Genomic DNA, 14,517 nt, shown 5'->3' on the forward strand with positions numbered 1-14,517 from the left:
CGAGGCTGTGACTGGGTGAACTCTCCCCTCGGTTTCCTAATGGTTCTGCTCCAGCTCGACCTCTGCCCTTACCAAACAGAAACTTTTCAGCACTGACTGTTTCTGCAGTGTCTGTGGGCCTTCTCCTTCAGAGCAAGGTGGGCAGTGGGAATGAAAGGCATCTGCTGTGAGCAGCAGCAGCCCAAACAACTCTCATTGTCCACAGCACAAAATATTTTTCCCAAGCAAATATTGCCTCACAATATTTGTGTTCCAGTTTGTGAAAGCTGTGTTCATCCTGGCTTCTGTGAGGCTCAAGGCCTTGATTCTCATCACTTCCTTTCCTGCTTTGTATCTATGCTAATGTTAGCCATTCCCAGAACTGTTCTTGTGCCCAACCCATCTTTGTGAACAAACACGTCTGTTGATAGAAAACTTACTTTCCTTTTAGGTAGACTTTTCAAGGAATGAGTATAGCTTTGTGCTGTCTTCTTTACCTGTCACTTAAAACATCCTCCTACACTAGGCGTACAGTCACCCGCATGCAAATATTCAGAAGTGAGTTAAATTCCAGTGTTAACAGATGTAACCCAGAAAAGGCAGTTGCAATTGTGTGCTGTTAGTTAGGGGTGAATTTGGCCTTTTTGCCAAACAACTTGACCGGGGTAAGTGGTTAAGTGTTTAGACGGTTCTTAGCATCTAAGCTGCAAGTTTGCTATCATCTAAGCTGCAGGTTGCCATATATAATTTACATAGCACATGTTTCCAGGTTGCAGAGGTCCCTGTTGGAGTTTCTGAAGTGTATGAGACATGTAAAGTAAAAGCAGCTATTGCATGACAGGCTGACAGAAGGGTTGTCTTCTCTAATGCTTGCTTGGTGTGCTAGGAAGCATAATGAAGGCAATGGAATGGGAAGTTTGAATAATGTCTTCTCTTGCCCTTTATCAACTTCTAAACTCTAAGGAACTCTGGTCTTTGCCCTAAGCATTTTCATGGGAAAGCTCCAGCACCATTTCTCAGTTAAGTCAATGAGACTGCATCCATTAATAAATGTTAAATAATATGGTGTGTCTTTACATTGCTCAGCATTGTTATGTGTGCAGATCACTTTGTGAGTTCTCTATTAGTCCTCTTAGTTTTTAGAACATAGATGTCCTTGCTGCTTTGGAGAACTGCATAGCCAATTGCAAGCATGAAGGAGTGTCTAGAGTATCAAGAAATGTAAATGAGTTATTGCACAAGATGTTAATAAGCTTCATGGTAAAGATACGGTGAGTAATAGGACTAACTTCTCCCTCCCTTTCTTCTCTTGGCCCCACAGGTCCTGCAAGCTCCGTGAGTGCCAAGCAGTGAGTTATGGGCTGGGTATCCACCAGTGCATCATGAAGATTGACTTTATTTTTGCCCTCTTGAGGTTCACATGCTTTATGAATTCGCTCTCTCTTCTATCTCACTGCCACCACCGTCAATATTGTCATCACTTCTAGAAAACAAGAATTTCAGGCTTGGACTTCAGCTCTGCCTTTCCTTACTTCTGGAACACCAGTATCACCTTTGTGTTCTACCAAAACAAATCACTGTGGGTTATTTTGCCCTTCACAAAAGTACACCATCTGGAGAAGTCTCTTCATGTATCCTGTACTTCTGAGATAAAAGCCTCTGAGTCCTAAAGGATAATTGAGATCTTTCCCTGTGGAGGAGACATTTCCTCTTAGTCACGTGAACGTGCTATCTCACTTTCCACTTACTCTCCCACTCTGTCACTCTTTCTGCTTTTCTCCTCTTCTCTTTGGATTTAGCACTTGGTGTTGACTGCTGGGGTTCTCCTCCCAGTAGTGTGGCTTCTGTTTTTCTCCTAGGGAAGAGCAGGTTGAAACAATGGGCTTCACTCTGCATTCTGTCTACTTCACCTTGAAGGTGAGTTTGCTGCTGGGTTCCTTGCTGGGTCTCTCTTTGGGTCTGGAGTTCATGGGCATCCCCAACCAGTGGGCCCGCTACCTCCGCTGGGATGCCAGCACTAGGAGCGAACTCAGCTTCCAGTTCAAGACCAACGTCTCTGCTGGGCTGCTTCTCTATTTTGATGATGGTGGTGTCTGTGACTTCCTCTGTCTGTCCCTTGTTGATGGGCGCATCCAGCTCCAGTTCAGTGTGGACTGTGCAGAGACAACAGTTATCACAGACAAGCAGGTAAATGACAGCAACTGGCACTTCCTGATGGTCAGCCGCAATCACCTTCGGACGGTGCTAGTGCTGGATGGCGAGGCCAAGCCGGGTGAGGTGCGTCCACAACGCCAGTATATGAATATCGTCAGTGACCTCTTTGTTGGTGGAGTCCCACTGGACATCCGTCCTGCTGCCTTGACTCTCGATGGTGTTCTGAGTGAGCCTCCATTTCAAGGATTTATCCTGGATCTGAAATATGGCAACTCTGAGCCACAGCTCCTGGGTAGTCAAGGGGTCCGACTGGAAATGGAAGGACTTTGCTCAGAAAACCCCTGTGAAAATGGTGGCACTTGCTTCCTTCTGGATGGCGAGCCACACTGTGACTGTTCAGCCACTGGATATGCTGGCAAGCTGTGTTCTGAAGGTAAGAGAATACTTCCATGCTTCCCATTGATCTTTACATAATCCAAAGAGTTAATTTGTTATTTAGCAGGGCTATGACGGAGTTCTTATTCCTGCTGGTGGTTATCAGAGGAATTAAAAAGTTCCACCATTCCTATTTCAGCTGGAACTAATGAAGTGGGAGTAGATAGCATGAACAATTGCAAGAAGCACCTTTCTGAAAGGATGCTGCATTTGTAGCATGGACAGATTTTCATCATCATCATTCATTTCATCAGCAACTTCTTAAAAAGGGTAGAGAACGTAATTGGTAAATACAGACGTACCCTAGGTTAGTGTTGGTAAAAGCAATGGCTATTCCACTACCCTGTGTCCCTGAAAACTGATTGAAGTGTCAGCAAACAGGAGCCATGTATATGTGGCTAATGTAACTGATTGACAGGACATTGCATATGTTATTTGATGTTGGCTGTTGCTAGTCTGTGGAAGCCCCACGCTTCCCTTGAATTGCTTGCATACTAATTGCTGAATGGCACCTTGACTGTTTTAGCATCCTTGATTAAATTGCTTAAATTGCTTTTTAAATTGATCTTAGTGTTGCAAAGAGAAGAGGGATTTGCGTGTTTCTACATTGTTTCTACTCTCTTATAGAATTTGAGTCTGAAAGTTTTAAGTCATGCAAACCCCATGCTGAAGTGTATTTCAGGGTTTTTCCCTTAGTCTTTAGCAGTGTGATGGTAATTAACTCTGTGTGTGCAGGAGACTTAAGTAAGTCAACTGGAAATCCCAGTGTGAGTTTGAGAATCTCATCACACCATTTTTTGTGACATTTGGCATTAAACACAACAGTTTAAGCCAAAGATTAAACCTGGACAAGAAGTGTCCAATCTCAAGGGAAAAAAAACCCACCCTGAAATTTTGTCAAAATAGAAATACTTGCAATAATATATTTTCACAACTAGCATTTGTTTACTTACTTTGGCAATGAAACTAGATTAACCGGAGTGTAGTATCTAGAATGTGAGAAGTGCTGAAAATAGTCCTTATACTCTTGATATTCAATCAAAAAGCCCTACAGCTTATGTTTGCAGTATAGATGGAGAAGCAAATATGTTTTTATAGGAAGGGAAGGTTTGAAAAATAGACATAGCATCCATATGTACATTCATTTTGAGGTCATTTTAATGATAATAAAAAATTTGTCTTTATATCCAAACAGCACAGTAACAGTACATGACCATTAGACAGGAGTTGTGAGCCTGTGAAGTCCTGAACACCAAAATTCTTTCTAGCTGTTTGCTCTGAACTGATTAGGTCCAAACTAATAATGAGCCAGCACTGTTTTCTGTGCTTGAGCCATGAGTTACATGGGGCTGTAGAGACTGTTGGCTGTGACTGGGCAGTTCAGGAGCTGGGCCTTGGAGTGTTTGCTTAGAGAGCAAACACACCTCATATCTAAATACCAGTTATGGTGATAGAAGATTTAAGAGCAACACAGGCATGTGGACCCTGAAACATAAAGCTATAAGGCTCTTTCTAGTGGTGGGCCATTGGATCCAGACTCCACGGGAGCTGCTCAAGGCATAACTGAATATGGTTTTCAGTGAACATCTTGAGAAAAGAGTGTAAGTGAGCAGGAATTCCATGTACCTGTGGGTCAATTGTGAGAGCTCTAACCAGGGCTCAGGTGGTGGAGTTTCTGCATTTTCTGGATGGGTGGAACAATCTGAAATCCATCTTCTAGTGAATCCAGGGATATTTCTGTTGTAGACACCATGGATCAAGCAGTGCTATTGTTACCTTTTGAAGATGTGAGTCACCACTGTTGTTTGTTTCCTATAGTGATTCATCAGTTTCCAGCCGAACCTTCTATTAAGGGTGAGCAAAGAAGTTTGTCACGATGTGCCTTCTTAAGTAAACATTTTTAACTTACTCTTAGCTGGTGTCTGTTCACTCTCAGAGAAGATACTGCGCAGACAACTTTTGCAATGGATCAAATGTAGAGATTTCCACAGTCATTATCTTGTTTGGTTCTTGTTTTCTCATTTATTACTAAATCGTGTATATTTGGTTTACATTAGAATTTTATAATCAGCCTTCTTTTATGACTCCTTTATGCTGTAGCAGTGGTGATTTCTTTGTGTTAAATGCTGTCGCTGAAAAATGTTCCACTGTCTGTGCAGATTGTGAGAAGGGGAAAAACAAAAGAAAAGCTGTGTAGTAAGTGGAAACAAGCAGACAAAGAGAAGTGTCAAGAAAACAAAACAGGTACAAATTAAGTTTAGCTGCCTTTTTATCTGACTTTGAAAAATACAGCAAACTCCAAAGATGTTGTCTTTCAATTCTGTGAGTGTGGCAGAACCTCCACTGATAAACAGTAGGATGTGGCAGGAATGGCACAACTACATACAGGCACTTCCCGCCTGTGGCTTGATTGGCCATTAAACAACTTGTATTTTCTTTGTTTGCTTTTTTTCCCCCAAAGAGATTGAGATGTTTGTTGTCAGAACTGTTGCTTTTGTTTTGTTTTCTTATCCTGCCTCTGGATGTTTGCAGAAATAACATGGTTATTTTATTCCCAGTCTCATTTTTGAAAAAGATGTGCTCTTTCAACCGGATATCAACAGCTCTCTTCTTGGGGGGATCCTTAACTCCATTACAGTATTTACTAGTCTGTAGTCTGTGTGCGTATTTTCATTTTGTCACCAGAGCTGGCTCTTATACTGGGAACTGATGGGATCTGATCAATAACAAGTTCTGTTTGAACAGCTAAATGTGATATGTACTTTTTTAATAATGAGTTCTCTTGACAGTGTCCAGGCCATTACTTGGCTATTGACTGATACCCATGCCTGCAGATGGTAAAACCACAGCAAACTTGTTTATTCTGTGGCCAGAGATATAAGAAATAAATAGAGAGTGGAACCTGCTGGTTCTGTAGTGTGACGGATTGAAGCTCCATTTACAGTATTAGGGGCTACTGTAAGTCCAAGTGCAGTTCCAGTTATAGTGAATGCCAACAGAGAACAACCACTCCATATTGAGATAAGACTAGGAATCCTGTCTGGAATGTGCCCCCAATGTGCAGAAAAGATTTTGGCACTTCATGTGCATCTGGAGTTAGCAGGATTGTGTCTATCACGGCAGCCACATGCCCAGATGGGTAGCTGGGCAGGTACGATTTCTGTGTCTGAGTTTATACAGTGGGAGTGCAAATGCGTGCACAGTTTGTAAGGGTTGGCTGTTTTGAATAAAATGTGAGACTATTTTTATTGCAGTTGGAGTAAACTGGTTCATTGAATCTGACAGCTCTGTAGGGTACAAAGGATGGCTGATTTGAGTAGCAATTAGTTTGTATGTTTCTGGGCAATGGTGGCATTAGACGTGAAAGCTGAACTCAGAGACATCTTATCCTGTAATAAACCTCATCAGTCTCTGTGGGATCAGGCTGCTGCCAAGAGAATGATGTTCCTGTAGAATTTGAGCAGCACAGATACATTTATGTTGCTAGAAAAAAACACCAACAAAACCTTCCCCATGCAAATTTTGCAAACTGAGCTGCTGGAGAAGCCAGATGAGCATGTTCCTATCTGCTCATTCAGGATCACGCTGTCAGTCTGCAAGAAATTTTCTCTTTCTCCGACACTGCTGTATTTTGGCACAAGACTTCACCCCTCTTCCAAGACTCCTTCTGGACTTGGTGAGAAAAGGTGAACAGAAGATGTGCTTAGAAATGACACTCACTGCTTGTAGTTGCAGAACCAAGACGTTGATGTGATCACCAACTTCACAAAGCACCATGCTGAAGCCTTTGTCTTGCCTGCAGGGGCTGTTTCTAAACGAAGCCTGAATAGGGGCTTGATTGCACCTCTTCCCTTGATTACAGAGCAAGATTTCCTGGGGATGCTGCCTGCTGAATGACAGAGGAGCCCGTTGCTCTGTAATTATCACACTTTTAACTGCAGCGGGAACAGATTTTTCTATAGTCCCTCAGTTTCGTTTAAAGTGACAAGTTACTGCAGGATTTATCCTCCTCCTGCCCCTTCGCAGCAGCCCAGTCTTGGCTGTATCTGAAGGGACTGCTTAGCCTCTCTTGCAGTCACTGTATCTCCCTTCCAGCCACCCTAATCTTTATAATACAGGGGGGGGGCTAGTTTGGCCCTTTGCCATGAGCCTGATGGTTGCACTTAATTTGCATATACATTTACATACATTTTGTAATCAGAAACAAATGAACATGACCACAATATTTGCTTCCATTTGCATATTCCTTGATAGATGAATATAAATTGGTTTTTGTTGAATTCACCAGCAATAAACAGTTGCAGGCCCTTCATTTGGTCTTCTGCTCTGCTGTTGTAGAGGACAGCAGGCAGCTCTAGGACACACTTTGGAGGAGCCCGGATCTTCACTCACCAGTGCAAAACTCTAGAATTGATGGTCTTCAAGGTCTGTGGAGTAAATATTGCAAAGGGCAAATCTGCTGTTTTATGTCACTTCTCATGTCACAGCACTGGCTATCGGGCAGAAAGCTGGTAAGAACTCTGCTCGTGACTTAATTTTGCAGCAATTTGTTTTTCCTCCTCTCTTTCTCTTGCTCATTCTTCCTGGTTTAAGTTCCCTTGGTCGTATTTAAAATTATAATATTTTTTCCAGTCTGGTTGTAAATTTTTTATGTATTGCCAGATGAGCACCAGAGAAAGACAATGTGTTAAGATATTAATTGATGTTTATGAAGTGCTTTGAAACTCCAAAGTGCAGTTTAAGCACCATTTGTTATTCTTAATGATTAATATTAAAACTGAGCGGGAGCCTCAGAATTTGGATTTGTATCCTACATACCCTTTCACAGAAGATGCCTAGGACCCATGTTCCTTCACTAAGCATAGACTGCCTGCAACTCCAGAGCTAGCTGGATTTGTTTTGTGGTCTCCCCTGCTTTTAATGCAGGGGAGAGTCAGGGAGATTACAGGACTCTGCGTGGTGAGTGCCATTGATTCAAATAGTCTATCTGCAATACATGCTGACAGCTATATTCTTCTTGTTTCACCCTCCTGTATTATAGATGACCATGAGACTACAATCCTTTTCTGCTTGATTGCAGATCAGCTGCAGACCTCAGGCAAGAAAGAAGTTAAAGCTCTCAGTTAGGCAAGGCTTGGACATCTCCTCTGATAAAATGAAGCAGGTGGTGGTTGGGTAGAAAGGAGATTGCTATTTGGTGTGAGGTGGAACTGGTAAAGAGCGAGAATAATTTGTGGACCAGGAGAGAGTAGAACTCAGGGGAAAAAAAAAACGGGATCAAAATGTTACTTTATAAATAGTAAACCATAGTTCATACAGACTGTTTACATCAGCTGTTCTGTATTGGTTTTACTTGCCTGATAGTATAAGAGAACAGTTCTTGGTTATTGCAAAGAGTAGATTTGAATGGGCTGAGCAAGCTTCTGGAGGACTAAATCTAGCTGGAATCTGGATACCAGCTTTCTCTGTCATCCCATAGACCAGCCTGCTGTCCCATAGACCAGACTCTGTCCCATAGTGTGAACAGCTAGGAATTAAACTGGAATTTTTGGGCATTGCTTAAGAAAGATTGAAATGAAAGTAACCAATAATAATTATGAAAGTGAGCAGAGTCAGAAATTTCTGATTTGGACTTATGGTTCAGAAGAAAGGTTTATTTTCTTTTGGTTTTGCCCTAAAAAAAGGGGGGGGGGAGAGTTGATTTATTGTTACTGTACAGGCTTCTGCTGAGCTAGGCAGCTTGTCATAGAGGTCAATCAGCAGTAAATATAGCCCCAAGCAAGACAGCACATGCTGTAGCTGTTGCTTTCATCCTTATTCCAGTATGGAGGTGTGCACAGCATTTGCCACAGGGTAATTTTTGTTATGTTTTGGTGGAAAATGGAGGACAGCAATCCTCCCAGATACCTTTAGGATGCTGGAAACGGCGCCACGAAGCTCCGGGGAATGAATCGGATGAGGAGCACATCTGTCCAGCACACTCTGTCACTACTAAGAGAAGATGCGCCTCTGCACGTCGACCTCAGCAATGAGTGTTTCCTGGTGCAGGAAAAGGTGGTAATCCATGTGATGAAATGGTAGAATGGCCACTTGTCTGGGCCAACTTCTGATTTCCCTTTACTTCTTGTTTCATTGCTAACCCACTTTTAACTTCGATGGACAGAAAAGCTTCTTTCTCTCCCTATAAAAAGCAAGGCAACTGCCATGTTATTGCTGTCTGGAGATAGCAATGTGGCTTCTGGGTGTGTGTGTGTCTCTCCCATAATCCTTCATTGCAGACAGGCTCACTGCCATTGTACACCTACCCTTCTTCCATCTGTGAACAGGTCCAGGAGCTGGCAAATGGGTGCAAAACAGCCCAAGGGCTGAGAGAAGTAGATATGAGGAGGGAGGGAGGACTGTGGATGTCACAGTCTACTTGATGCAGAACTGGTTTGTATTTTAATGTGTTTACTCTGAAGTAGGGCTGGGACCTAAGTACACTAGATTCATGTTCTGTGTTGCTGGCACCATTGCCAGTTATGCTGTGTCAGCTCTCCAGACCCTGTCTGCATGTACACTTGTTCACCTCATTATTCTGTAGATACCAAAGTATACCATGTAAAGAAAGTGGAGTGGGGCAGCAGAACTTGAATGGTCTGGTCTTAAGAGCGTTAGCACCTAAGAGGCTAATTTCCATTTCTGCCACAGGCTTTCTGTGTCCCCAGAGTGATTTGCTGGCAGACTAAAAGACTCAAGACTGAATCAATTGACCTTTCTTTGCAGGGGATATGTACCTGGTTACCCTCTGTGTCTCAGTTTCCACATCTGAAATATGTAGCCAGTGGGGCTTCCTTACCTCCAGGTATTATGAATCCCATATGCTTCTGTATGACAGTGATAGAGACATATAAATATCTTAGCATGACAAGTAAATGATTATCATTCATGAACACCCCGTAGGATGACCTGGTTTGATTGTAAGTTTTTTAACTTGGCTTGCAGTTGGAAATTAAGGTGGTTTTCCTTGTTAAGTGTCCATCCTTGAGGAGCACTCATCTTTTTTTTCAACAGAAATCTCCCCATTTCCTGCTGCTGTGTGCAGTGTCACACTATGAGTACTCAGACTCTTCCCAGGCCAGGCTGCAGTTGTGCTGGTAAAGACAGAACCTGAGCAGCAGCATAGCCTCTTCCCTGTTGGTGACATGGAGCAGATGCTGCACTGCAGGGTGCTGATCAGAGCAATGAGAGAAAGAGAGCATTTGACTTTTTTTTTTTTTTTTGTATCTGACCCATGTACTCCATTGACTTCCCCCAAGTGTCCTCTGCCATGAACCACAAATGCTGATCAGATGCTTTTCCTTGTACGGTGACCCACCTCTGCCTACCTGTCTGCATTGGCACTCTTCCTGCTGTGGCTGCTCATTTCAGCCTGCTGCTTTCACCCTCCATGCTCGAGACTTGCCTTGACCTTGTGCTGTCAGGAAGAGCAAAGAGAGCTTAAAGGGTACCCGAGCAGAATGGCAGAGATTGCACTTCCCCTGTTCCTGTATGAATCATTGCATAAAAAGCAGGACAGCAGAGAAGAAAGCCCATTGGATTGTTTCTGAGTGTTTAGTTAGCACAAAGCTGGCAAGCGTTTTGTGGTTCTAAGGCATTGAAAGGGTGGGTAAAAATCTTCTTTCTTTTCCTCAACTCTCATCAAAACAACTCTGCTTATTAGATACAGCAGGTGTATTTGTAACTGGCCTGCAGTTTGCAATTTAGGCCAAGGAGGAAAGGGATACTTGGCTTTTGGGATTTTGCTGTGAGATGTGATCTTCCTCCTCTTACTCATGGAATTTGACCGATTAAGTAACCCAAGTGGATCTAATGGACTGGGTTTGGCTCTGAGTATTTGGCAAGAGACCTTTATCAGAAAGGAAGAAGCAGCTCCTTGGTAGATGTAGAAATTTGAGCTGTACGTTAAAACCAGGCTTCAATCTCTAATGCTGCTGTCAGGCCCTGTAGTTTGCTTGGCTGCTGCATTTATTCAGAAGCCTTTCTTGGACTCTGTAATCTCTTGGGTGGATTTTCATTTCTTTGTGGTTTGTTGCCTTAATACTTGAGAAAAATGACACTGAGTTTTCTAAACCTCTGGTGTGTCCCTGCAGGCATGCTTTTGATTTTCTGGTCTTTCCTGCTGCTTCCATCTTGCAAGCCTGGCTTTCAGGGTCGGAGTGCCTCTCAGTACCTTTCTTTTCAAGGTAATATAGGAGAAATCCTTGGAACTAAATGCACGTTTGTCCACTGAGACTGGTCAGAAACAACAGTTGGGGCAGAGATGGCTAGCAGTAAAGAGAGTGGCTTGTGTTGTGATCTGCAAATTTCATAGTTCAGTGGTGTTTGCAGCTAAATTCCTTAAGTTCCTTTCTGTATATGGCTGAAATTGCTTATATTCCCCAAAGATTATTTTTAAATGGGGAAGAAGTATATGTAATAATTCCTTAATAAATTACTGATAAAAAAGATCGGGGAAAAAGAAAAAGGTGAGATATGTGAAGAAGAGAGGAAATTAAATTGCTTGTCTAGGACTACCTAAAAGAAAAAAACTGGGAAAATATTCAGAATTTCCGTGCTTTTATTTCTGTCTTTTGCCTTTTTCTCTGTGGCTTCCGTGAGACCTGCTGTGGGACTTGGTTTGGTAGGAGGCAGGGGGCAAATGGACCAGCCTGCATGATGCCTACCAGACCTCTGGTGTAATTGGAGATCTGTGCAGGTCCTTGTAATTCACATAGCTTTGACTTTTAAGGAAGATAACAGGAGATGGATGAACATAAAAAATTATGGATCAATATATTGCCATCATGAAGCAGTAGCATTGTTATATCTCTCAGGATAACCAGAGCTAGAGGTATGTTTATATTAGTGTCAAAGATTAGGTGCAACTCATACAGGCATATCTAGCTGAAAATTTGACAGATTAGGTACTGGTAGCTATGCGATCACAGCAGCTGGAAGGTAGCCATATGATGATATTGTTAAGACTGTAAGTTTATTATTGTTTAGAAGACCTTCTGACTAAACATTGGATGCTGCAGGAAATGGTAAAATCCTCCTTCAGAGTTCCTCTAGTGGACACTGTGTTGTTGGAGATCTGATTTTATTTTTCTTCATTGAATAAAGTAGAGCTCCAAATTGTAATTTAGCTTGCTGGCTGTCTTCTCCTAAATTTTCTATTTTCCTTCATTGCTTAAGCTGAAACGGTCAGTTGTGTCTCAACTTTCATCTACGACAAATTCCAAAGCTTGCTGGGTTTTTTTTATCTCCAGATAGGAGACCTATATACCTATATACATTATCTCTACTTTGCATCCTGCACAGAAATGTATCTGTAAGGCAGTCTGGTGTTTGCCCGCCCTGTCTTGTGGCATGTTTGAACAAAAGATGCGTGGTTACATTTTGACCAGCTAAGACACATCAGAATCAGACAGATTGGAAATGTTTTCCTCGTGAGAAATGGTGGTTTCATTCAGATCAAAATATTTAGAAAAAAAATACTGATTTGGTTGACAATCTGCAGAAAAAGCGATGTATTTTTATTTTGTAGAATTTCTGAATTCTGACTTCGTTTAAAATGTAATCTATATCTATTGCGCATATAATTTTAGCTTATTTTATAACTTACTGACGTGATTATTCCTAATATGGACCTACTACTCATGAACTGCAGTATATCACAAAAATGTTAAAGTGTTTTAAGGAAGGGACATATACTCCCACACAGACCAAATGGCACTGGACTCAACCCCACCATGCTCCAGCTGTGGGAACTGTTAGAAGTGGAGGCAACAGGAGACTTAAGCATAGATTAACTTGACCAGAGAGGAGAACAGTTTTCTGGCTTGAAGACACAAGTGGAGCCTGGAGCACAGGTAGGGTGATGACCAGATTGGTGCCCTTTGAAACCTCCCAGGAGAGAAGAGTGGTGTGCAGCACTGTTATCATATCAGTTCATTGGAAGTGATAGATCTGTAGCTACTGCTGTTTGTCAAGAGCTCCACTAAAGGAAAGGCCCAAGGAGTAATTTGAGTGGACTGGACTTGAATGAGCTCTTCCCAGTTTGCCTTCTCAGGTGTGCCAGTATCACTGAACAGTGCAGTCCCTCAACAGTGACAGTGAAGGCAGCAAGGCTGAGTATATTAACGAAGAACTACAGCTGCTGATTGGAGGGGCTAGTATTGTCAGCAGTTTGGTCTTTAGCTTTTTAGTGTGTTGGATTGAATCTCAGTAGTTTACAATGTAGCTGGACCTAAGGACTGGTCAGCAGGCATTCCCAAAGAAGAGCATAACAAATACCTCCCTGTACAAGAAATGCTCTTTGAAATGCAGCCAGCCCAAGCTGAGATTTGGGCTGAATGAGCAAGGCTCTGCCTATGAAAATCACTTGGGATCTGCACTGGTATGGCATGACAACCATTCTTGAGCTCTGGGATGTTTTCCTTGCCATTGCTAATGTGGGAACTCCTAGTTTGCCCGAGGCAAAAGATAACTGAACCAAAGGACTAAGTAACAGATCCTCTATCTCGGGAGAACAATTGGCTGTGACTTCAGACCTCATTTGTCAGTGGTGCTTAATTATAGCCCTGCTACCACTTACAGTGGTGGTCACTGCTGTATTGTAGGTCTATTTAATGCTCCCTCTGGTCTTAAAAATCTATGAATCTATATCCCACTATTTTAGGGCATTTGTAACAGTCTCCACTAGTTTTCTTCCAGAGCTGAAATCACTTAAGTTTCCTCTTGGTTACTTAACAAAATACTGGTGTTGGAATGCTGACTAAAACAATTTAAGCCCCTTTTCAGGTCTGGGAGTGAAACAAAATGTAGGTTACATCTGGGTTAGTTTCCATCCTTACAGTTGTCCAGCTGTTTTTTCCTTGTGCATGGCTCTGCTGCAGTGTTGCTATGTGAACTGTTTGAACTTGCAGATACAGATGTGTCAGGGATAAGCTGCTCTGTAGTAAATATATCAGATGTGCAGATCACTGCATAAAATGTTTTCTTGCACATCTGGTCTCATAAATAGTATTCAACTTAAAATTAACCTCATACACGAAGTTCTCTTTAGTCAGGCAAAGCTTTCATTCATACTGGTGGAAGATGTGCTTAACTAAGAACTAAAGCCAAATGTACTTAGATTTGTTGATCTTGTCAGTTAAAAAAATTACTTTTAAGTCACCTTGGAGCCTCATGACTGGTCTGGAATTCAAAATAGTAGTTTTGATAATTTTACCTTCATATCGTATTTATTCAGTCCATTTTCACCTCTGAAAATTTGGCCAAAGGTGCACATTACTCTATGAGATTCTTTCCTTCCCTGTGTTTGCCTTTAATATTAATTTTAATGATCTGATACTGAACTAAACTCAAGACCATTCAAATGTTCATCTTTTGAAACTGAGTGAAAAAGGAAAATTAATGACAAAAATCCTGTTTAAATGTGATATTAAAGTTGTGAATTTCAGAATTAAATGGTAGTACCTGCTACAATCAAAATGCCACATGGCAATGTACTTCAGGCATCCCGCACTTGAATTGTGTGCAAGGCAGGAAAACAAAAGAGCTAAAATGCTGTCAGGTTAATAATAAATTGTGCATACATGTGGCACATTTCATCAGAGTACTCCTAAGCATCTCACAACTACTGATAAATCAGTCAGCCTTCACATCACTCTACTGCATTGTGAAATGCATGTTATCTCCGTTTTACTGATGGCAAAACTGAGAGGCAAGCAGAATGTGAATTATTGAAGGGTATCAAGTCAGAAGCTGCCTGAGGTGGAACTGGAATCCAGAATGCTAAATCCTAAGTATTAAACAATATAGTAGTTTATCTAGTTTTATCCAAGTGTGCTGGAAAAGCCACAGAATACCGTGGCTTACACTGAACGTGAAGCTTTGGATTTTAGGGATTCTTTTAAAAGTTTC

The 14,517-nt window shown here is 41.9% G+C and overlaps 1 protein-coding gene across 27 annotated transcripts in view; it reads left to right on the forward strand.

Moving 5' to 3' along the window:
- NRXN3 (neurexin 3) overlaps positions 1–14,517 on the forward strand; it is a 996,746-nt gene that overhangs the window by 56,234 nt on the left and 925,995 nt on the right. For all 27 annotated transcript variants that reach the window (XM_064658888.1, XM_064658884.1, XM_064658876.1 and 24 more), the window contains exon 2: positions 1,301–2,566. In XM_064658888.1, coding sequence (XP_064514958.1) covers positions 1,858–2,566 — 709 coding nt within the window. In that variant the 5' untranslated portion in view covers positions 1,301–1,857. The remainder of the gene's footprint in view (positions 1–1,300; positions 2,567–14,517) is intronic.

The sequence above is a fragment of the Pseudopipra pipra genome, chromosome 6, assembly GCF_036250125.1.
Source record: "Pseudopipra pipra isolate bDixPip1 chromosome 6, bDixPip1.hap1, whole genome shotgun sequence".
Lineage (NCBI taxonomy): Eukaryota > Metazoa > Chordata > Aves > Passeriformes > Pipridae > Pseudopipra > Pseudopipra pipra.